The sequence below is a fragment of the Chrysochloris asiatica genome, unplaced genomic scaffold, assembly GCF_000296735.1.
Source record: "Chrysochloris asiatica unplaced genomic scaffold, ChrAsi1.0 scaffold00092, whole genome shotgun sequence".
NCBI classification, from domain to species: Eukaryota; Metazoa; Chordata; class Mammalia; order Afrosoricida; family Chrysochloridae; genus Chrysochloris; species Chrysochloris asiatica.
In genome coordinates this window covers 10,453,192-10,476,999 of record NW_006408610.1, presented here as the reverse complement: position 1 = coordinate 10,476,999, position 23,808 = coordinate 10,453,192, and the positions used below count along the sequence as shown (strand labels likewise).

The following is a 23,808-nucleotide window of genomic DNA, read 5'->3' as shown; positions in this document are numbered from 1 at the left end:
AGAGGTTCAAGCTGGATTCAGAAGAGGCCGTGGAACGAGGGATATCATTGCTGATGTCCAATGGATCTTGGCTGAAAGCAGAGAATTTCAGAAAGATGTTTACCTATACTTTATTGAATACGCAAAGGCTTTTGATTGTGTGGATGATGACAAGCTATGGACAACACAGCGAAGCATGAGTATTCTGAAACATTTAATTGTGCTCATGAGGAATCTGTACCTGGACCAAGAGGCAGCTGTTTGAACAGAACATGGGAACACTGAATGTTTTAAAATTAAAAAAGATGTGCGACAAAGTTGTATTCTTTCACCATACTTATTCAATCTGTATGCTGAGCAAATAATCTGAGAAACTGGGTTATATGAAGAAAAATGCGGCATCAGGATTGGAGGAATACTCATTAATAACCTGCGATATGCAGATGATACAACCTTGCTTGCTGAAAGTGAAAAGAACATGCATATGAAGAGATCAAAGATACTATAGTTTGGTTCAGGTGTACCTTAATCCTCTGACTGCCATCTTTATTCTTGAACACATTATAAAGGTCTTTTGCAGCAGGCTTGTAGTGCAATATATCGTTTGATTTCTTGACTGCTTCTTCCATGAGTATTGATTGTGAATCCAAGCTAATTGAAATCTTTAGCAACTTCAGTCTTTTCTCCATTTATCATGTTGTTATTTATTAGTCCACTTGTGAGGATTTTGTTTGCTTTACATTGAGATATAATCTATACTGAAGGCTATAGTCTTTGATCTTCATCAGTAATTATTTTAAGTCCTCTTCCCTTTCATCAAGCAAGTTTGTATCAACTGCATATCACAGGTTGTTAATGAGTCTTTCTTCATTCCTGATGCCATACTCACCTTCATATAATCTAGCTTCTCAGATTATTTGTTCGGCATAAAGATTGAATAAGTATGGTGAAAGGGTACAACCCTGGTGCAAACTTCTCTTAATTTTAAACCCTTCAGTATCCCCTTAACCTGTTCTAACAACTTCTTGGTCTGTGTACAAATTCCTCATGAGTATATTTCAGTGTTCTGGAATACCCATTCTTCTAAGTGTTACCTGTAATTTGTTATGTTCCACACAGTCAAATGGGTTTGCATAGTTAGCACAAGCAAACATCTTTCTGGCATCCTGTGTTTTCAACCCAGATCCTCTGACATGAGCAATAATAACCATCAGTCCACATCCTCATCTGAATCAAGCTTGAATTTGTGGCAGCTTCTTGTTGAGGTACTGGTGTAATATTTTACTTGCATTTGATTTTAATGATATTGTTTGATGATTTCCACATTCTGTTGGGTTCTCTTTCTTTGGAATGGGCACAAATATGTATCTCTTTCAATAGGTTGCCCAGGTAGTTGTCTTTCATGTTTCTTGCCATAATCAAATGAGTGCCTCCGATGTTTTGTCAGTTTGTTGAAACATTTAAATTTGTATTTATAATCAATTCCTAGAACTCTTTTTGGCTAATGCCTTCAATGCTGCTTGGACTTCTTACTTCAATATATTCAGTTCTTGGTCATATATTACCTCTTGAAGTGACTTAACATCCACCAGGTTGGCGGTTCAAATCCACCAGCCACTCCGCGGAAACCCTATACAGGGTTGCTATGAGTCAGAACCGACTCCACGTCATTTAATAGCAACAGCCATGTTTGTTACTTATTAACCCCTCCATAGAAGCTCCACCACCACCACCAAGCTTATTTAAAGGCCTTGAGTCTGAAATCTGTGGTGCCCTACCCCCACTTAGGTAGAACACACTCCAGGCAGAATTGGTGTCTCCCTTTCTATACTGTAGAATGAAAGCAGGCCCTAACAAACTCAGAAAGATAACCATACCTAGGAGGGTTGATTGGCAGGCTTGGCAGGCTTAAGACAAATTTTTCAATAATAAGATACTTTTACTTCTATTGGGGGTTGACTAGGATTGTTGTGAGGGAGCGGGGATTGTTGCTGCTGTTGTTAAGTACTGTCAAGTCAGTTTTGACCCATAATGACCCTGTATAGGGTTTCTAAGGAGCTGCTGGTGAGTTTTAACCGCCAACCTTGAAGTTCAAACCAAACTTATACAAGGGGCTGGCTGGGAGTGTTGTGACGGTTGGAAGGAGTTATTGCGATGGGGTTATTATTTGCAGGTTGTAGAGAGAAATGAGGGAAGTCCACCTACACTGAACATCAGTGGGGGCTGCTGTATGTCTGCTGCCCAGAAGGGAAAGTGAGCTAGGCATCCATCGTAGCCACAGAGGCCCATACTGATTAGGCCCACCACCACAACAGTGATTGTAGAGTGGTTTCCTTTCTCACCAAGGTCAACAATGGAAGTGATCAGGAATAAGATCATCATGCTCATGCTCGGAAGTGCTCGTGCTCGGAAGTAATCCATCTCGGTAAACCAAATTCCCTTTCCAGTGCACTAAAACTTGGTACAGATCATCAAACAGCTGGGGCCTGAGAGGCGCTCAGAGCCCACCATGGTGCAGACCGGGGTCCTTGAGGGTGCAGAGGCTCTACTTGCCTGCTCACAGGTACCAGGGCACTGCACACCCTCAATAGTGCCCATGTTCTGACCAGAAGGGGGCCTCCGGGGTGAAGAAGGGAGTGAATCTCTGCATAGAACTGAAGCAGGTGGGCCCAGAGTCTACCTACCAATTCTTATTGGTATAGTGATCCTGTGTGTACCTTCCATCTTGTTTTTTGATGTTTCCAGTGTCATTCAGTATTTTGCCTATGTTGTTGTTGTTGTTGTTAAGTGCCGTCGAGTTGGGTCCGACCCATAGTGACCCTGTACAGGGTTTCCGAGGATGTAAATCCTTACGGGAGTAGAAAGCCTCATCTTTCTCCCGCAGAGCAGCTGGTAGTTTCGAACTGCTGACCTTAAGGTTCGCAGCCCGATTCGTAACCACTACGCTACCAGAGCTATAGAATCTTTCAAAATTGCATGTTGAAGTTTGAATTTTCTCTTCAGTTCTTTCTGCTTGAGAAATGCCGAGCATGTTCTTCCCTTTTGTTTTTCAAATTCCTGGTCTTTGCACATTTCATTATTTTTTTACTTTGTCTTCTCTTGTCGATGTACTTTGAAATTTTCTTTTCAGCTCTTTTGCTTCATTTCTCCAGTCCCTTTAGCTTCTCTGTGCTCAGAAGCAAGTTGCAGAATCTCTTCTGAGATCCGCTTTGGTCTTTTCTTTCTTTCCTGTCTCTTTAATAACCTTTTGCTTTCTTTCTAGATGATGTCCTTGATGTCATCCCACAGCTCTTCGGGTCTTTAGTCATTAGTGTCTAATGCATCAAAACTGCTCTTGAGTTCTCTAAATTTAGGTGAGGTATACTCAAGTTCATGTTTTGGCTCTTGTGGACAAGTTTTGATTTTCTTCAATTTTACCCTGGACTTGTGTATGAGTAGTTGATGTTCTTTTGACCTTGTTTTGGTTGATGCCAATGAGCTTTTCCATGTGATGTGGTCCAGTTGTACAATTGCCTTTCATGTTGCTGAAAAGGTATTTGCAATGGATAAGTTATTGGTCTTGTAAAATTCTATCATGCAATCTGCAAGGTTTCTATCACCAAAGCCATTTTTCCCAACTACAGATCTTTGTTTCCAGTTTTTGCATTCTCATCACCAATTATTATTACTGCATCTTGAGTGCATGTTTGATCAATTTCAGACTGAAGAAGTTGGTAGAATTCTTCACTTTCATCAATGGCTGTAGTGGTTAGTGCACAGATTTGAATAATAGTGGTTTTAACTGATATTCCTCTAAGCATATGGCTATTACTCTATCACAGACAACATTGTCCTTCAGACCCGATCTTGAAATGTTCTTTTTAATGCTGAATGTGTTTCCATTCCTCTTCAATTTGTCATTCCCAGAATAGTAAGCCATATTACTGTCTGATTCAAAATATCCAATACCAGTCCTTTTCAGCTCATGGATGTCTAGGATATTGATTTTTGTTCATTCCATTTCATTTTTGACAGCTTCCAATTTTGCTAGCTGTCCTTCATACTTCACACATTCATTATCAATGAATGTTTGCAGCTGTTTCTTCTCATTTTGACTTGTGCCTTACCTATCAGCAAATGGACAGTCCTAAAAGCTTTGCTCCATTCACTTCATTAAGGCCAACTCGACTTTGAGGAGACAGCTCTTCCCCAGTCATACTTTGAGTGCCTTCCAGCCTCAGGGGCTCATCTTCCAGCACTATTTATCTGATGATGTTCCTTAACAGAAATTGATAACTAAAACTCTCCATTTTGTAACTTTTAGTTAAATAGTCGTGGGTAAGTGCTAAGAACTTTATATGGCTGTATCCAACTAAAAACATCTGAAGATAATCATTAACCTTTGCCATCAAAAAAGAGAGACAGTCAGGCGTTGTTGTTGTTAAGTGCCATCGAGCTGATTCCAACCCATAGCTCACCTGTATGTGGTTTCCAAGGAGCCGCTGGTGAGCTTCAACTACCGACTTTGCAGTTCAAACAACTTTGTAGTCTGGCACATTAGTCCACAGTGCCACACAAGGCATTATGTACCCCTTAAAGTTTGTAACCTCTACCATGAAGTATTCTTTCTTTAAAAAGAGAAAAAAATCAAATACCACTCTTATCAGATATCTTGATCTAGCTACTGGTTTACAGGGAATAAAATGGTGTGTTGAGGAGGGATCTGAGGCAAGATTCTAGAAACATAAAAAATTAGGAATGTAGCACTCAGTACAAAGCAGAAGCATACTCCTTGTAAAAGTCTACTTCAGTCAGAAGGACAATTAAGAAAGCATTTATTAATGCTTGCAGATTTGAAAATGTGTGGAGTTTGTGGAGCAAGAAGTGGAAGATATGTTGACAAGATAGTAGGCTAAAAAGAAAAGCTCTTCTTAAAATAATAGGGTATAGGATAGCATAGGAACAATAGAATGGAATAAAAAAATGCAGTATCCACTTTAAGCTCTGGTAGCACAGTGGTTACGAGTCGGGCTGCTGACCTCAAGGTCATCAGTTCAAAACTACCAGCAGTTCTGAGGGAGAAAGTTGAGGCTTTCTGCTCCCGTAAAGATTTACAGTCGGAACCGACTCCACAGCACTTAACCACCATCACCACCACTTTAAGCTGTCTACCAGAAACAATTGAGAGAAGCTTAGAAAGTTAAGAAAATTGAATCAGTGATAAGGAAGCCAAGCTTGAGATGCTCTTTCAGAATACAAAAGGGAGAGAAGACATAGAATAAGAAAATAAAGAAAAAGATGGTAGGCGTAAAGGATAGAGGGGTGGGGGTGGCGGTGTGCCATTAAATTGGTTCCGACTCATAGCAACCTTCTGTAGGGTTTCCGAGGTTGTCAGTTTTTACGGGAGCAGAATGCCTCATCTTTCTCCCATGCAGTGACTGGGTGGATTCAAAGCCCAACATGTAACCACTACACCACCAGAGCTCCTTAAAGACTAGAGTACAGGGACACAGTATATGCAGAGTGACAAGAATTGTCATTCTGGAGGAGACCAGAACAAATTGAACAGTAACAATTGTTATACACACTGTAGAAATTAAACTTTTTCTGAGCAGAAACAAGACCTCTTTAAAGTATTCAAAAACAAAGATACCAGTTTGGAAAAATAAGATATGCCTGATCAAAGCCATGGTATTTTCAATAACCTCATATGTATGTGAAAGTTGAACAGTAAATGAGGAAGACCATAGAAGAATTGATACATTTGTGTTATGGTGTTGGAGAAGATTGTTGAAATTGCCATGGACTGCCAGAAGAACAAACAAATCTGTCTTGGAACAAGTACAATCAGAATGCGCCTTAGAGGTCAGGATAGCGAGACTTTTGTCTCTCATACTTCAGACTTATTATCAGGAGGGACCAGTTCCTGGAGAAGGACATCATACTTGGTAAAGTGGAGGGTCAGTGAAGGAGAGGAAGACCCACCCAGTAAGATAGATTGGCCTGGTGGCAGCAGCACCAGTGTCAAGCATAACAACAGTTGTAAGGCTGGTGCAGTACTAGGCAGTGTTTGGTTCTGTTGTGCATTTGGTCGCCATGAGTTGGAATCAACTCTACACCACCTAGCAACAACAACAGCCCCAAACTAATAGTTCACAAACCTTGGGTGTGGGAGGCAGCAATATGCATTTGAAGAAGTCTTAAGAACCACTGGTATAATACTGGTTCCCAAACTTGACTGATCGCCTGTAAAGATCTTGGATCATCTATTCCTAGCCCAGGTGAGACTTGATTAGCTGGATTTAGGAGTCACTAGAAATCCAAACTGCTAGACTGTAGACTTGGCTCAGCCTTACTAATTTAAACAAGATACTGATACCTGTAAACCTCATTTTCCTCTTTTGTAAAGTAGCACGCACGCTCTCGTCTGTTTTATTAGATTTGGCAGGGAATTAAGTGAAGAGAAGACTGTAAGGACATCCATAGCCATCAGAGTGTTACCCTGTGTCTGAAAAGTATCTCACTGAAATGGTTGTGGATGACGTCTAAGATACCAGTCAGTGCATACCATCTGTGTTCTGCTGCCCTTACAGTTCGTGTGCAGTTCTTTCAACCCCCTCTCTCTGTCCTGACCACCTGCTACTTTACTTCTAATTTGATATACAAATCCAACTATTATATTTCTTTTTCTCCCTTTTTATTATGTGTATTTTCTGTCAATATTTTTCCATATGTGTGAGTTTCACCTCTTCTGGGTTGAAAGTCATTTGCAAGCAGAGACTATAAGCATTTTGTATTTTCCACAGTATCTGACCATATTATTAACAAGTAAAATACTTTATTCATTGAATTTAATCTGTTCACTGGCTCACACTCATAACTGTTGCTGTACAAGTAATTGATAAGGGCTTTCCTTTATATATTTCATTACCTTAGTGTGTTTGTGCAAACAGCTGCTTCCCCTCCAGGGGCATGGAAGGATAGTTGGGCTACTGCCAGTCAACATGTGTAATTCACTGCTTAGAATCATTTAACCAATGTTCATTTTGTTATCTTTCTGACTCATTATTAGTTGCTACACTTCAGAAAGCCAGAGTTGCTTTCGCGTCCTATTGGCAACACTAAGATTTTCCTGCCAAGCTAAAGGTGTCCCATGAGAAACCAAGTAGGCTTAGAATATGACCCACCACATTCTGGAATGGGAGCTGCCAGGTGGGCTCAGGTGTCTTTACAAATAGCGCACTGTCCCACAGGGGTCCCTCTCCCCCTCCTCCCTGAGATTTGTTTTGAGTTTTTATTTGTGTAGTTAACACATTCTTCATTCAGTGGTTCTTCTTGATCTCCCTAGTGTTGAAGTTTATTTTTTACCCTTTCATGGAAATCAATGGAAAATAACCAAGAAAGCAGAATTATTGGTTGCAGTTGCCTCTAAGCATATTTATGTTGCATAACCGAGCAGATACATTGGAGCTGTGATGTCACAGATCATTTTCATTCTGAGGTTAATTACAGATAGTCTATATCCAAAATTATGTGTCCTTACCAATCATCAGCACTCAAGGAAGCAGCAGTCAAGAAATCAAACGACATCTTACATTAGGCAAATCTGCTACACAAGGCCTCTTTAAAGTGTTGAAGAGCAAAGATGTCAGTTAGAGAACTGAGGTGTGCATGACCATGGTATTTTCAATAACCTTATATGCATGGAAAAGTTGGACAGTGAATAAGGAAGACCATAAAAGAATTGATGCATGTGAGTTATGGTGTTGGAGGAGAATATTAAAAGTACTATGGACTGCCAAAAAGAACAACCAATCTGTCTTGGAAGAAGTGCAGCCAGCATGATCCTTGCAAGCCAGTATGGCCAGACTTTATCTCTTATACTTCATACACATTGTGAGGAGGGACCAGTGCTTGGGGAAGGACATCATGCTTGGTAGAATGGAGGGTTGGAGAAAAAGAGGAAGACCCCTAAACGAGATGAATTGGCATAGTGGCAGAAGCAGTGGGCTATGGGCTAATGTGTAGCAACCATTGTGAGGTTGGCGCAGGACCAGACAGTGTTTCATTCTGTTTTGCATCGGGTCACTATGAGTTGGTACTGACTCAATAACACCTACAACAACAACAACCAGAAATTAAACTAAGTAGAAAAAAGAAAAAAGGTTAAAATCTTTACAATACTTTTTTTGGCATGGCTAATTTTGTATCGTAACTGCCACCGTGGGATTTTTAGGACATCAACATATTGTTTTCAAAGCCTCAAATTAACATGGACTGATGAAAATGTTAAGCTCCAGTGCTGTCTCTGGGGAAAGGTTTTGTTCAACAAGCGACACCAGAGCATCATAATTATTAACACAAATAAAGAATTGTAATGCATTTGTAAGCTCCTACTGGATTTGCAGGAAAAGGGGAGGGTTATCCTGTTTTCAAAGGCTAATTCCCCTAAATAACCTGGAGACCTGGTAAATGTATTAGACTATGTATATGTAAACAGGTTCATAATTATGATTCATTTCTACTCCTTTCGAGTACAGAGAAGCCTGTGTCAGAACTCAAGGAGACTGCTTGTTTGTCTGGGACTCTCGAGTTGTCTGCCTCTGATAGCACGTTTCTATCATGTATTTTCTTGGAAAAGATGTATTACGTTTTCCTTCTCTGACAGGTTTCTGCCTTACATAGGTTCCAGGTTTCCTAGGGTTTACTGTGTTAATATATGTAGTAGAACGTTGGAGTCGAAGAACATTTAAGAATTCCAATAGCTTCCTTCAGAAAGGGTAATAAATATTTAGAGCAACTAAGATAGCTTCTCCTAAAATTGTACTTTATCAGTACAAACTTTTGATACTTCCAAAATGAAGTATTTATGTACCTGTTCATTGGAGCATTAGTAGCATGGTGGATAACAAGCTGGGCTTCTGGCTGCAAGGTCAGTAGTTGAATCTCCCAGTCACCCTGAGGGAGAAAGATGAGCATTTCTGCTCCCATAAAGATTTACAGCCTCAGGAACTCTATCCAGGGTCTATGTAAGTCAGAATTGACTCAGGGCACACAACCACCATCGCCGCCACATGTGCCTTTTCATATATACCCTGTGACCCTTTGACCAAGGCACAGGTTGAGAATCAGACTACCATATTTGTTATACTGTTACCTGAGCCATCAAACAGTCATGTGACCGTTGATAAGTTACTGTGTCATCAGTAAAGCTCAGTGTCACCATCTGTAAAACAGGAAAAAACAAAACGTTCAATCATGTATAGATTCTCATCTTGGCTTTTATCCTTGTCCTTTCTTCAGTGAGTCTACAGGAGGTTACTTCCTGTACCTTAGTCTTAGCAGTAAATGTGAGTAATGTCACAGCTCTGATTCACATTCTACTGATAAGGAGACTAAGGCGTAAGATCCACTCCTCAGTGGCTTAGGGATGTTTGTCTAGAAATGTAATTTCATTGAAGCATGTTCAGCCGCTTGTATCAAAGAAGACTTTAATTTAATTTTTTTTTTGTTTTTTTTTAAGTGGACGAGCAAAATTGCCTTCCCATTTTGCCCTATCATTATTGTGAGTCAAAAGAATTTTACTTGTTTATGTTACTGGAAAGGCCCTGACCACTGAAATATTAGGTTGTTCTCTTTGGCATTGGAACTATCACTAAACCATGTGACTAACATTGAAATCTTCCTCCATCAAGAAATAAGCAGATGGAACATTACTAACGGCAGTAATTAAATCATAAATCTGTTTTAAAGAGTTGGCCAACACACAGCATCACAATCCATATTCTGTTGTGTCATTTATGTCCATTTTCATTTGGACTGTGATTTTAGTATACCCAAATATGGTGGGGGAAACAAAGTTGTCTATTATTTTTACAGTTCAGCTGTCTGTTATTTTTACAGTGCCTGCCTAACACCGTTCGTTCATTTTATTTCAACACATCTTTATTGATAATTTCTCTAAACCAGACACATTTTAGGTGCTGGGTATCCAGAAGTGACCAGGAAAATCAAAGCCCCAGTCCTCATGAAGCAAATTCTATTAGGTAGAGACAGATATGAATCTAAATCTTGAATATATCACATAAGCAATGAAGGCTGTGGGGAAAAGTCAAGCCAAAAAATGCCTAGAAACTGATGGGTTAAGAATTGCTGTTTTAATGAGGGTGGTTGTGGAAGGTTTCTCTGATAAATTGACATTTAAGCAGAGATCTGAATGAAGTAAGGGAGCATGATATTAGAAGAAATAAGAGTTCCAAGTTGAAGGAGTAACAAGTACAAAAACCTTGATATAGGATCATGTTTGGCTGCCTGTCATCTACTCATTCTACCTTGAACCTTTCCTTAACACCTCTCCCTGACATTCAGAGAGTTAAGGCTTCTCTCTCAGTTTCCCGAAACGTATTCTTCTTGTTAAATGCCGTAGAGTTGGTTCCAATTCATAGTGACCTTATATAGGGTTTCCTAGGAGCAGCTGCTGACCTTGTAGTTCACAGGACTGATTCCACAGCGCCACACCAGGGGTCCATAGTGTAGTCTGCATACTTTTATTATACTTTTTATCTTGTAGCATTATCATTTATGCCTGTCTCCCACTAAACTGTCCTTTAGAGACACAGATAGTGCTTTATTTGTCAAATAGTATTATTGAATCAATCAATTTGATTACTTATTGTTTTTGTTATTGTTAGGTGTTGTCGAGTTAGTTCTGACTCATAGTAACCTTTTGCACATCAGAATGAAACACTGTCCAATCCTGTGTCATCTTCACAATTGTTAGTTACCCTTGAGCCCATTGCTGCTGCCACTATGTCAATCCATTTCTTTGAAGGTCTTTTTTGCTGACCCTCCATTTACCAAGCCTTGTGGTGCTGTGTGTTAATGCGCTAGACTGCAAAGCTGTTTGAACTGCAAGGTCGGCGGTTCAAGCCAGCAGCTGCTCCTTGGAAACCCTACATAGGGTTGTTATGGGTTGGAATCAACTCGACTGCACTTAACAACAATGCTTTTCTCCAGGGACTAGTTCCTTCTGATTATAGATCCCATGTGTGGCACTGGTCGGTGGTTCAAACCCACCAGCCACTCCTTGGAAACCCTATACAGGGTCAATGTGAATTGAAATTGACTCGATGACACTAACAGAAACAACAAGAGATGAATGAAGTCTCACCATCCTGGCTTCCAGGGAGCATTCTGGCTGCATTTCTTCCAAGACGGATTTGTTCTTCTAGCAGCTCATAGTACTTTTCATATTCTTATCCAAAACATAATTCAGTTGCTTCAATAGTCTTCTTTATTCATTATCCATCTTTAACATGCATATGAGGCTATTGAAAATATCATGGCTTGGGTCAGGCCCACCTTAGTCTTCAGACTGATGTCTTTGCTCTTGAATACTTTAAAGAGGTCTTTTGTAGCAGATTTCCCTAATGTAATATGTTTTGAATTCTTGACTGTTGCGTCTATGAGTGTTGATTGTGGATCCAAGCAAACTGAAGTCTTTGACAACTTCAGTCTCTTCTCTATTTATCATGTTATTTAATGGTCCAGTTGTGAGGACTTTTGTTTTCTTTAGATTGAGGTACAACCCCTTCTGAAGTCTTTGATTATTATCAGTAAGTATTTAAATTCTCTTCACTTCCAGCAAGCAAGGTAATACCATCTGCATATCACAGGTTGTTAATGAGTCTTCCTCCAATCCTGACGCCACGTTCTTCTTGGATTATTATTTGCTCCGTATAGAGGTTGAATCCTGATTTTAAACCATTCCATGTCTCTTGTTCTGTTAAAACAACTGCCTCTTTAGCACAAGTAAGTGTTCTGGAATACCCATTCGTCACAATGTTATTCATAGTTTGTGGTGATCCACAGAGTCAAAAGCCTTTACATAGTCAATAAAGCACAAGTGAACATCTTTCTGGTATTCTCTGCTTTCAGCCAAGATCCATCTGATGTCAGCATTGATATCCCTAGCTCCTCTTCTGAATTTCTGGCAGTTCTCTGTCAATGTATTGTTACAAATGTTTTTGAATTTTCTTCAGCAGCATTTTACTTGCATGTGATGTTGTCATTTTCAACATTCCTTTGGGGGTGACCCTCTTTGGAATGGGTACAAAGATATACCTATTGTAATTGGTTTGTCAGGTAGATGTCTTCCAGATTCCTTATTGAGCAACTCTTAACTAATCCTTGTAGTTAGCTGTAGCAGTAGTGGTTGTAGTTAGGTGCCATTGAATCAATTCTGACTCCTAAAGACCCTTCAGTACAGAAGAGCAGACCCCTGCCTGGTCCTGCAGCATCCTCACGATCATTGCTATAGTTGAGCCTGTCTTGCAGCCACTGTGTGAATCCATCTCATTGAGGGGTCTTCTGTTTTTCAGTGACCTTCTCCTCTGGTAGGCATGCTGTCCTTCTCTAGAGGCTGGAGCTTGTCCCTCCTGATCACATGTCTAAAGTACATGAGATAATGTCTTGCCATCCTTGCTTCTAAGGAGCTTTTTGGCTGTACTTCTCCAACACAGATTTGTTTATTCTTCCAGCAGTCAGAATTCAAATGTCAACACCAGAATTCAAATGCATCAGTTCTTTTTTTGTCTTCCCTATCTGCTGCACAAGACCTTTTTTATTATTTTTTAAATGTTTTATTGTGAATTATATGATAGTTTACATGGGAGAACATTAGTTTTACATTCATTCGATCGTATATCATTTCATTGCCCTGGTTACAATCCCCTGTATGTATCATCAACCAACCAAAGGGTATACCCTGCAAGCCTGCCCCCTATACTTCCTTCCCCTCCCAAGTCTTCAGCACACAGTCACTCTCCCTCTCTGGATCTAAAGTCCCCAGCTGCTCCATCACTCCACGTCATCGTCTCTGCCTACATCTCAGGCATCACTGCTTCTCTGGGTAGGGTCCCGTTCTCGACTCTTCTCCGTTGATGATCCTAGGGTGCACAAGACCTTTTGAAAGTGTTGAAGAGCAAAGACTAAGAGCTTGAGGACTAAGGTGCGCCTGACCCAAGCCATGGTATTTTCAGTAACCTCATATGCATGTGAAAGTTGGACAGTGAATAAGGAAGACCATAGAAGAATTGATGCCTTTGAGTTATGGTGTTGGAGGAGAATATTGAAAGTGCCATGGGCTGCCAAAAGAACCAATAGATCCATTTTGGAAGAAGTGCAGCCAGAGTGTTCCTTAGAGGCTAAGATGGCCAAATTTTGTCTCTCATACTTTGGACATATTGTCAGGAGGTACCAGTCACTGGAGAAGGATATCATGTTTGGTAAGGTGGCAGGTCAGAGAAAAAGAGGAAGACCCCCAATGAGTTGGACTTCCCAAGTAGCAGCATCAATGGACTCAAGGGTGGCAACAGTAGTGAGGTTGGCCCAGGATCAGGCAGTGTTTTGTTCTCCTGTGCATAAGGTCAGAACTGACTCAATGGCACCTAATAACAACAACAATTCACTATTCAGCTTTCAAATGCATATGAGGTGCTAAAAATTACTATGACTTAGGTCAGGTACCTTAGTCCTCAAAGAGACATCTTTGTTCTTTAAAACTTTAAAATGGTCTTTGGTAGCAGTTTTGCCCATTGCAATACATTGCTTAATTTCATGACTACTGCTCCCATGGGCATTTAGTCATTACCAAGGGTCTCGGTAGGAGCCCTGGTGTGGCTCTGTGGGCTAATGCACTGGACTGCAAAGTCGTTAGAACCACAAGGTTAGTGGTTCAAGCTCACCACCTTGGAAACCCTATAAAGAGTCTCTATGGGTTGGAACCAACTCCACAGAACTTAACAACAACAAGGGTCTCGCTATAGCACTGTAGGATAAGCACTGGACTGTGAACCACAAGATTGCTGGTTCGAACCCACCAGCTGCTCTTTGGAAACCCTGTAGGGTCACTATAAGTTGGAACTAATTCAGTGGATCTTAATATAACAAGGATTACAAGGACCATAAATAGAGGAAATAATGATGAAACCACAGGCTACACTGTTCAGAGACTAGATAAAAACCCATAACAGTTTCTTAAATAATATCCTGTAAAAGGTTGTTGGAAAGTTGTTGTTTGTTGACTTATACCTCCATGTATTTTAAATTCAGGGCCATAGCCACAGTTTTTCATGTTCACTGAATCACTTTAGTGGATGAAGTATTCTGTTAGAAGAAAATGAACCTTAAAAGTAAGGCATCAGAGAAGAATTCTCTGAATTGTAAACAGTTTTAGGAGAAAAAAAATTTGCTCCCTCTAACAAAAAATGAAGTTATATTTTCCTTTCCTTAATTTTAAATTATTTCTGCAGTGAAGTTTCCCATAGTGTCTCTATGATACTTGCTGAATGTTTTGTTGGTTTGTTGTTAAGTGCCATTGAGTTGATTCTGACTCATAGCTACCCTGTATAGGGTTTCTGAGGAGCAGCTGGTGAGGTAGAACTGTTGACCTTGCAGTTCAAACAGCTTTGCACTCCGGTGCATTAACCCACAGCACCACACCAGGACTCAAATTTAATATAACCAATTTTAGTTTACAAAAAAGAATCCTAGATTAAAATTAAGTAGGAACATTTCTAATGGCATGCATCCATAGGGACAGCACTAAGGAAGGTGCAGAGGTTCTTATTCTAAGGGTTTTTAAAGCTTGTTTTTAACCTTGAAAGGTTAGTCTAGTTCATGGATGTGGTAAACACTTCTATAACTAAGTTGGGAGCAGATCTGCACTCAGCAGAAAGCCCTGGTTTTAACTTTAGAAGTGACTCTGGTGTGACGCTGCAGCTCAGTTTGAACCGCAGTGTCAGTGGTTCAAGCTCACCAGCCACTCCTCGGAAACCCTATACAGGGTCGCTATGTCAGAACCAACTCAACAGCCCTTAGCAGTAACATCATTTTATACCTATCAGAGTGGCAGTTCAATCTGCTGTCGGAACTTTGAAAGTTTTGATGGTCAGTTTTCTATAATTTGAGCAACATTCTAATAAAATTCTCTAATTCCCCATTAGAGTCAGTCTGTTTGGTAATTAATACTGCTTGGCAGCGATGTGCATGTCTTTCCCTCCATCCATCTTCTGTCTTATCTTGTATTCCTCATCCCCTCAAAAGGAATACCAGTTTTGAAAGCTAAATACTTAGGAGCATTTTTTAACTTAAAATTTACATCTCTTTCTTTTAATATCTTAACAAAATCAACTTTGCCATTTGTAAGTTTCCATTTTTGAGATAAGAAAATGTAATCATATGTTAGAAAACAAAGTCCTGTGCACCCTAAACCAGTTGCTGTTGAGTCTGTTCCTAATGATTGCAACCTTCACAGTGTGGATGTGTGTGGGAGTAGAACTGTGCTCCATTGGCTGAATATTTGAAAGTAGATCACCAGACCTTTCTCAAAGCCAAGGCACCTCTGGGCAGACTTGAACCTCCGAACTTTTGGTTAATAGCCAAGCACATTAGCCATTTGCACCAGCCATGGACTCCTCAGTTGCCGTCGAGTAGATTCCAACTCATAGCAGCCTCAGTGTGTCAAGTAGAACGATTGTTTCCGCCCTTTTGCTGTTTTGACCACTGTGATTTCACAGTGACGGTGGTGAGTATCTGTTGACCCCTCTTTTCAAGTCTTTGTGGTATATACTGCGAAGTGAAATTGCTGGATCCTACAGTAATTCTGTTTAACTGTGTGGTTAACCACCAAACTCTCTTGCTTAGCTGTTGTCCTTTTTCACGTTCCTACCAGCAATATTCAAGGAGCTCTGGTAGCGTAGTGTTTACGAATCGGGCTACGAACCGCAAGGTCAGCATTTCGAAAGTAGCAGCTCTTCCGCAGAAGAATGAGGAGGCTTTCTGGGCCTGTAAAGATTTACAGCCTTGGAAACCCCTGTACAGGGTCGCTATGGGTCAGAACCGACTCCACGGCACATAAACACCACCACCAGCAATATTCAGTGGTTCCAGTTTTCCACATCCTTGCCACCACTTGTGAGTTTCTCTGTTATCTCTCTTTGATTATAGCCATTCCAGTGGATTTGAAGCCCCTTACGCTGCACAAATGGTTTGCGCTAGGCTGCTAACCTAAAACTTGACAATTCAGACCCACTCAGAGGCCCCATGAAGGAGGAGAGGGCTGGCAATGTGCTCCCATAAATATTACAGGCAAGCAGACTACATGGAACAGTTCTCCATTACACATGGGCTTGCCGTGGGTTGGAATTGGCTAGTTGCCACAGGTTTGGGTTCTGGTTTTTTAACTGGATATGGAGTGCCCAACACATCCCATTATTAAAGAATGTTATAAAAAAAAAAAAATTATTTCAATTTGTGGTCCCCCCCCTTAAAAAGGAAAAATAGCTACTAAATTGATATGTTAAGTTGTTTGAACCATAACTACCTAATAAATGGAACTATTACATATTCTTTTGGCTAGAGGTATCATATGAACAACTTACTGAGACACTTGTTGTTAAGTGCCGTTGAGTCAGTTCCAACCCATAGTATAGGGTTCCCAACAAGTGATTGGTGAGCTTGAACTACCAACTTTGCAGTTCAAACTGACCTTGCAGTCCAGCGCTTTAGCCACAGCTCCCCACCAGGACTCCACTGAGACACTTAGGGGTTTGGGAAGCTTTGGTTTAGAGAATTATGCTAACTAACTAGACATTTAACACTTAGGTTTTCTTTGTGTTGAAAAATTTGAATAACTCATTTTGAGTCTGATTAAATTATGTGCAATTAATAAAATTGGGTCAGCATGGTTGGTCAACATTAAAAAATAAAACTGTATCCTATGGAATTTCAGCAGTCCATCTTTGCATGAATTTTTCCTCTTACCTCCATAGGTATGGTGTGAATATGCGTTGCTTGGCAGCTCGGGTCAACTATAAGACTTTGATTATCATCTGTGCGCTCTTCACGCTGGTCACAGTACTTCTGTGGAATAAGTGTTCCAGCGACAAAGCAATCCAGTTTCCCCGACACTTGAGTAGTGGATTCAGAGATGGAGTCGAGAAAAGAGCAGCAGCAGCATCGGAAAGGAACAACTATGTGAACCACGTGGCCAAACAGCAGGCCGAGGAGCCCTTCCCTCAGGAGCAGCAGAAAGCGCCCCCTGTTGTGGGGGGCTTCAATGGCAATGGGGGAAGCAAGGTGGTAGGGCTGAAATATGAGGAGATTGACTGTCTCATAAATGATGAGCATACAATTCAAGGGAGACGTGAAGGGAATGAAGTCTTTCTCCCATTCTCTTGGGTAGAGAAATATTTTGACGTGTACGGAAAGGTGATTCAGTATGATGGCTATGACCGGTTTGAATTCTCTCATAGCTATTCCAAAGTCTATGCCCAGAGAGCCCCTTACCACCCCGACGGCGTGTTTATGTCCTTTGAAGGCTACAACGTGGAAGTCCGAGACAGAGTCAAGTGCATAAGTGGGGTTGAAGGTTAGTACCTGCCTGTTCCACTTGAGCTTTGCTACTCTGGTTGTGTTAAAGAATAAGAAAGTGTACGTCTTAATTATACAGCAAGCCCACAGCTCACTGTCAATAGACTGTTCATCGCCCTGACTTACAGGGAGAAACAGGTTCAGTCTGAGCGTCCTGAATCCTAACTATTCAATCCTGTCTGTAGTCCATTACGGACTCTCTTGCAGTGTTTGGCCTTTTAACCTGGGGCAGTGAGAATTCCTTGTGGGTATTAAAGCATTTTGGAATTAGCACTTCAAACCTAAGGTTGATCAGAAAGCCAACTTGAATTTGATTTTAAAATACGTCACTTAAAAGGGGAAAAGAACTTAGGCGTATGTTGATTGTTCAGTACAAATGTTCAATGAAATTTCAGAATTATGTTTTCTAAAATAAAGCTCTTTGATAACATTATCTGTGTTTATCTAAATTGTGTGAAGTTTGAGTGTATGAAACAGGATTACAAAACATGACATCTGATGATATGTTCAAAAATACCATATACATAAAAAGTCAGTCCTTAGAAAATATTTTATAATATTGCATTGCTCTCCATCCACAATTAATGAGTAAATGAATACTTAAATTTGTTTTTTTGTATCTGGTTAATTTGGTAATTATGATTTTTGGTAATTATGAAAACAATGTAAAAAAGAAGTATTTCTCAGAGCTAAAATAGTGGGGTGTGGTGTTCAAAATTGACTTGTAAATGCTTTGCATAATTATTCATTTTGTTTCTCTCTATTATAGGTGTACCTCTATCTACACAATGGGGACCTCAAGGCTATTTCTATCCAATCCAGATTGCACAGTATGGGTTAAGTCATTACAGCAAGAATCTAACTGAGAAGCCCCCTCACGTCGAGCTGTATGAAACAGCAGAGGACAAGGACAAAAACAGCAAACCTAATGACTGGACTGTACCCAAGGGCTGCTTCGTGGCCAGTGTGGCTGATAAGTCCAGATTCAGCAATGTTAAACAGTTCATTGCTCCTGGTAAGTTACTTTTGTGTTGCTAATTTTGGGTTGATTTATGGCAACTGATACTCTTTTAAAGTTTTAATGTTTGTTTGTTTATTTGTTTGAAAGCACATTAGCAAACCTTTTATATTAAACATATAAAGAAACCAATGATGTTGTTATCCAGGTCAAAGCCCAGGTAAAAAACCTCAAGGTTATAAAAAGGACTATTCACTGTGTAAAGAGCCAAGCCATAGAGTGAAGGTTAAGACCCAGGTTAATGCATGTATTTCCCGGGAAGGATCTCTATCACCCAAGAATGAAGTTCCTCAATTCATTTTAATATTTCAGCTCAGTATTTATTTGTTAATGTTTAAACAGTTGTACATTAAAGCAAACATTTCTCTTTTCTGGAGAAAGCCATCTTTTCTTTGCCTATTTTTTAACAGTAGCTTATTATTTTTTCAACATAATATACCATCGCCAAACATAGGTCTTTATTGAATTGTGTTAATCTACAAGATTGTCTCAAACTTCATATAAAACCATTTTCACTAATAAAATCATTTATAAAATCAAATGAACTTTCTGCAACATTTCCCCTTTTCCTAAGACAGTCTCATTAATTAGGATGTAATGCATTTTTCTCCTCTAATCAATATCCATGAGAATTAATGAGTCCATTACTTAAAAAGACAATGAAATAATTTTGGTTAGCACTTCAGGTTTAATTCTCTTTGGAGAAATGTTGTCAAGAACAAATCTCGGTTTCCCTCCCTTCAACCTTGCAGTTGGTAAATAAAACAAGAGGAAAGGTTATAAGACCTCTTTTGTATGCTATCCTTGTGCTTTATTGATGACTGTGTAATTCACAAACCTTGAAAGCCACAATACAAACCTACTCATTCTAGATGGCCTTAAGTAATGGATTTATGAGTGCTTAATGCTGTGCAAATAATGGGTGACCTTTAGTTGTTGTTCTGTGCCTAGAACTTTCTTTGCTTCCATGGCATTTGATGATATTGCAGTACAGAGAGCATCTTTGCTTATTTTATGGTAAAGCTGTAGGCTTGACTGGATGAGAAGGGAAATACATGTTGAAGAATATTTAGCTTGTCTTACCTAAGAGGTTATTGCAGCAGGAAACGGTTAAAATTAATCAAGCAAAAGAACATGTGGTTTTAGGTGTACCTACCCAAGTAGCGTATTTTCATACTAATTAATAATATTGTGTGGTCTAGGGTAGAAAACAGCCCCTCATCTTGATATCCTCAAGTATCTTGGAAGTATCCTAGAACATATCCTATTTATAGCAACAGATTCTATTGTGTACTTTGGGTGTCCTGGACAATATGAGCGACCCAGTGTTTCTAATAGGGCTTCTTATCTTAGTCCCTCGATTTCTAGCTCATGGTCCTGGTGTGGCGCTGGACTGCAGACCACAAGGTCAGTGGTTCAAACCCCACCCCCCAGCTGCTCCTTAGAAACCCTATACAGGGTTGCTGTGAGTCAGAACTGACTCGCTGGCACTAAAGAACAACAAAGTAGAGATAAGACAACATGCCAAGGTGTTTGTAAGCATATGAAGAGAAACCTGGCTCCGCAGTGGAACACAAACAATTGAAGGCTGACTCTCCTGCTGGTAGGTGTGTGCTAGCTAGAAATGGATGTTTGAGTTTAAGTCCTGGGCATGCCTGGAGTTGCATCTGATTCAAGAGTGCCAGACAGTGAGCTGGTGGTCCATGGAAGTTGTTGCTAAAGCACCTGTTTTATTGAAATCACGATGGGAGATGGGCTGGTTTTCAGAGGAATGGGGCTCCTGAAGGATAAATTGGGAGAATCATTATTGCAAAGAAGCAATTGGGACTTGTACATAAAAGCTTATACCTTACCCAAAGTGATCTATAAATTCAATGCAATCCCAACCAAAAATCCAACCTTCTTTACAGAAATAGAAAAATGAACCTCAGCTTATATGAAATGGCAAGCAGCCCCAAATAGCTAAAGCAGTGTTGAAAGAGAACAAAATAGAAGGACTCACACCTTCTAATTAGGGTAAACACTGGACTGCTAACCTCAAGGTTGGCAGTTGAAGCCACCAGCCGCTCCTCAGAAACCCTATATATAGGATAGCTATGAGTCAGAACAGACTCGACAGCAACACAAGATGACTTAGAAACAATAACAACAAAAAAGTAATAAATGTTGGTAAGGATGTCGGGTAATTAGATCCCATGTGCCTAGCTGGTGGAATGCAAAATGCTATAGCATGGAAAACAGTAAGATGGTTACTCAAAAAAGCTAAAATAGAGCTACCGTGTTGTTGTTGTTGTGAAGTGCCATCGACTCGGTTCCCACCCATAGCGACCCCGTGTAGAGTTTCTGAGGAGCGGCTGGTGAGCTGGAACCGCCAACCTTGCAGTTCAAACGTCTCTGCAGTCTGGTTCATTAACCCACAGCTCCACAACAGGACTCCAGAACTACCATATGACCCAGCAATTCTACTCTTAGAAGATCCAAAAGGTAGATACAACCTAAATGCCCATCAGCAAATGAACAGACAAGCAGAATGTGGTTGTTACATACAATTGAATACTGTTCAGCCAATAGGAGAAATGAAGTTTTGATACATGGTACAGTATGGATAGAACTTGAAGACTTTGTTGTTGTTGTTAAGTGCCATCAGTGACCTTGTATTAGGGTTTCCAAGGAGTGGCTGATGAGTTGGAACCGCTGACCGTGTGGTTCAAACCAACCTTGTGGTCCAGTGCTTGATCTACAGTGCCACACCAGGACTCTTAAACTGAGCAAAATAAGCCAATCACAAAAGGGCAATTATTGTATAAAAAGACAAAAAAGGGCAAATGTATAGAGACCAAAGTTTATTATTATTGCTAATGAGGGCAGAGGCTGGTGAGGGACAGAAAGGGAGGTGGGGGAGAAAGGATAATGGTAGTAGAAAGTCACATTAAGGGTAGGGCTGCTCATCCAATTATTGTAATTGCTGTTGATAAATTGTACACATATAAAAAGTTGCATTGGCAAAAATGTGGTATGTATTTACAACAACAACAAAAGAAGAAAGAGTAGCTACTGAGGTTGTTTATGTATAACCAAACACCTTGTGGGATCTGGTTCCTTGGTTGGGAGGTTTAGGGCCATGGGTTCATGAAACATCTCAGTTAACTGGTCTAATAATATGTGAGTGCCTCTGTTCTACCTCCTGGTTTGATGCATAGTGTCCAGGGCCTTAAAAGCATTAAGATAGGACCATTGGTCTGTATTCACCTGAAGCAACAGAGCAGGGAGAGTCGGGATAGAAGGAGGATATAAAATGTGTGGCTGATTGTCTCCATTAGCAACTGCCTCCTTTGCCATAAGACCAGAACTGGATGGGAATGCCCAACCACCATTACTGGAAGCTTTGAATCAAAGATTCCACAGAAGAATCCTGATGTAAAGGGGGGAAACGAAAACAGAAGGACTGCGGAATTCAAATTCTCATGAACTTTAGACATCCTGGAGCCATGAAAGTTGGATGAACCCCTGAAACCGTTGCCCTGAGCTAGCTCTTTAAACAAAGCAGAACGAACTATCCCATGAAGTCATCTTAAAACCAATCGTTTAGCTTGACTAGTGAGAAATGTCTGCCTTGCTTGTCTTGCTTTTTTAAGAAGGCTCTCAATAGGATCACACTGTGCAGCACCTGGGAGGACTAGACAGGCACCTCAGGGGCAGTGAGTTATGTCAGTGACGGAGAACCAACTCAGAAAACAAGGGGGAAATGGCTGCACAGCTGGAAGCATGTCATCCGTGTCACTAAAGTATACATGGAGAAACTTGAATTGGTGTATGTTTTCATATGTATAAAGTGGGGGCATACACCCAAGTGAGGTGAGGCTTTGGAGGAGCAGAGGCTGAATTCTGTCAGCCTTGAGTTTTCTTCCTGAAAGTGAACAAAATCATCTAGGGAAAAGAATATAATGTGGGTCTGCAGTGTGGTTTTCAGTGTAGTATTTGTTGGAGAATGCTTTGTTCCACTTGCTAATCTTCAATGGAAACGTTATGCCTCCGCCTCTCATAAATGAGCTTTCCTGTAGTCCTGTCTTCTCTTGGTCGGCTTTCCCTGTCTTCACCTTCTCCTGTCTGGATGGCCATTCTTTCTCAGGCTTCTTCTGATCTGTTGCTTCTCTTCCTCTGCCTGACCCTTCCCTTTCAGTGTTCTGCAAAGTTGTGATTAGGGCCTCTTCTCATTCTTCACAGTAAGTTTGTTGATTAAATGAATGAATGAAAACCATTTTTATTGTATGTAAAAGCATTGACTTTGAGGCTCTTCTTAAATGTTTATCATCCTTTATTGCCTGAAGTTGTTGTTGTTGTTAAGTGCCTTGGAGTCAGTTCTGACCCATAGTGACCCTGTACAGGGTTTCCGAGGCTATAAATCTTTACAGGAGTAGAAAGCCTCATCTTTCTCCTGCGGAGCAGCTGGTAGTTTCGAACTGCTGACCTTGCGGTTCGCAGCCCGATTCATAACCACTACGCTACCAGAGCTCCTTATTACCTGAAGTACACGTACCAAAAATAAACAGATCCCTGACTCCTGGTAATAACTGCTCCGAGAGAAGAGGAAGTCTTAGATTTCCAACCACGCTGTTGTTGTTTAGTGCCCTTGAATGGGTTCAGACTCAAGTTGTGAAGTCCCATCCAGTTAGTTCTGACTTATAGTGCCCCTGTATAGGGTTTCCAAGGAGTAGCTGGTGGGTTTGAACTACCACCCTTGTAGTTTTAGCAATCCAGTGCTTATCCTACAATACCATACCAGGACTCAAATAGAGACCCTGAAACATAAAGCAGGGGCCCCCAGATAAGACCTTCTTGGGGAACTCAGAACCTCGTCAAACTGGTTGCTACAACTGCAGTCACATCCCATTTGTAACTATTCACATCCTCCTGAGTGCTGCCGGCAGCTTCTTTAACCTCTCTGTACTTGTGTCAAATGAGAATTAGAAGACCTTTCTCAGAAGATGTAAAGACTGTGATGGTTGATTTAATTTGAGGATTATGGTTTCTCTGTCACTTTTCCCTGGTGGTGTCAAGGTTTTAGGAAAATTAATAGTTTGAAAGAGGTTACATCTCATGACATCAGTCATTACTGATTTCTTTGGAAATTATTTGGTTCAGTCAATCAGGCTGTATCTCAATATAACAGATCTGCTATATTGAGATACAGGTGACTGATTGAACCATGTCATTTCATCAGATTTGTAAATATAAAGTACAAATTAGAATGGAATTCTGGGTGGAAATTGTTCAGCTTTCTCTAATTTGGATTTCTAAAGATGGATCGTTGCTATCCAGGTTGGTGAGAATAACTGTCATAGTTAATGATATTGTCTGATTAATGAAGCATTATCCTAAGGATAAAAAAAAAAAGTAGC

The 23,808-nt window shown here is 40.4% G+C and overlaps 1 protein-coding gene across 1 annotated transcript in view; it reads left to right on the top strand.

The window, feature by feature from the left end:
- GLCE (glucuronic acid epimerase) overlaps window positions 1-23,808 on the top strand; it is a 142,740-nt gene that overhangs the window by 108,149 nt on the left and 10,783 nt on the right. The window contains exons 3-4 of the mRNA XM_006866551.1: window positions 16,791-17,389; window positions 18,161-18,406. Of these exons, the coding sequence (XP_006866613.1) occupies window positions 16,804-17,389; window positions 18,161-18,406 (832 nt within the window). The 5' untranslated portion in view covers window positions 16,791-16,803. The remainder of the gene's footprint in view (window positions 1-16,790; window positions 17,390-18,160; window positions 18,407-23,808) is intronic.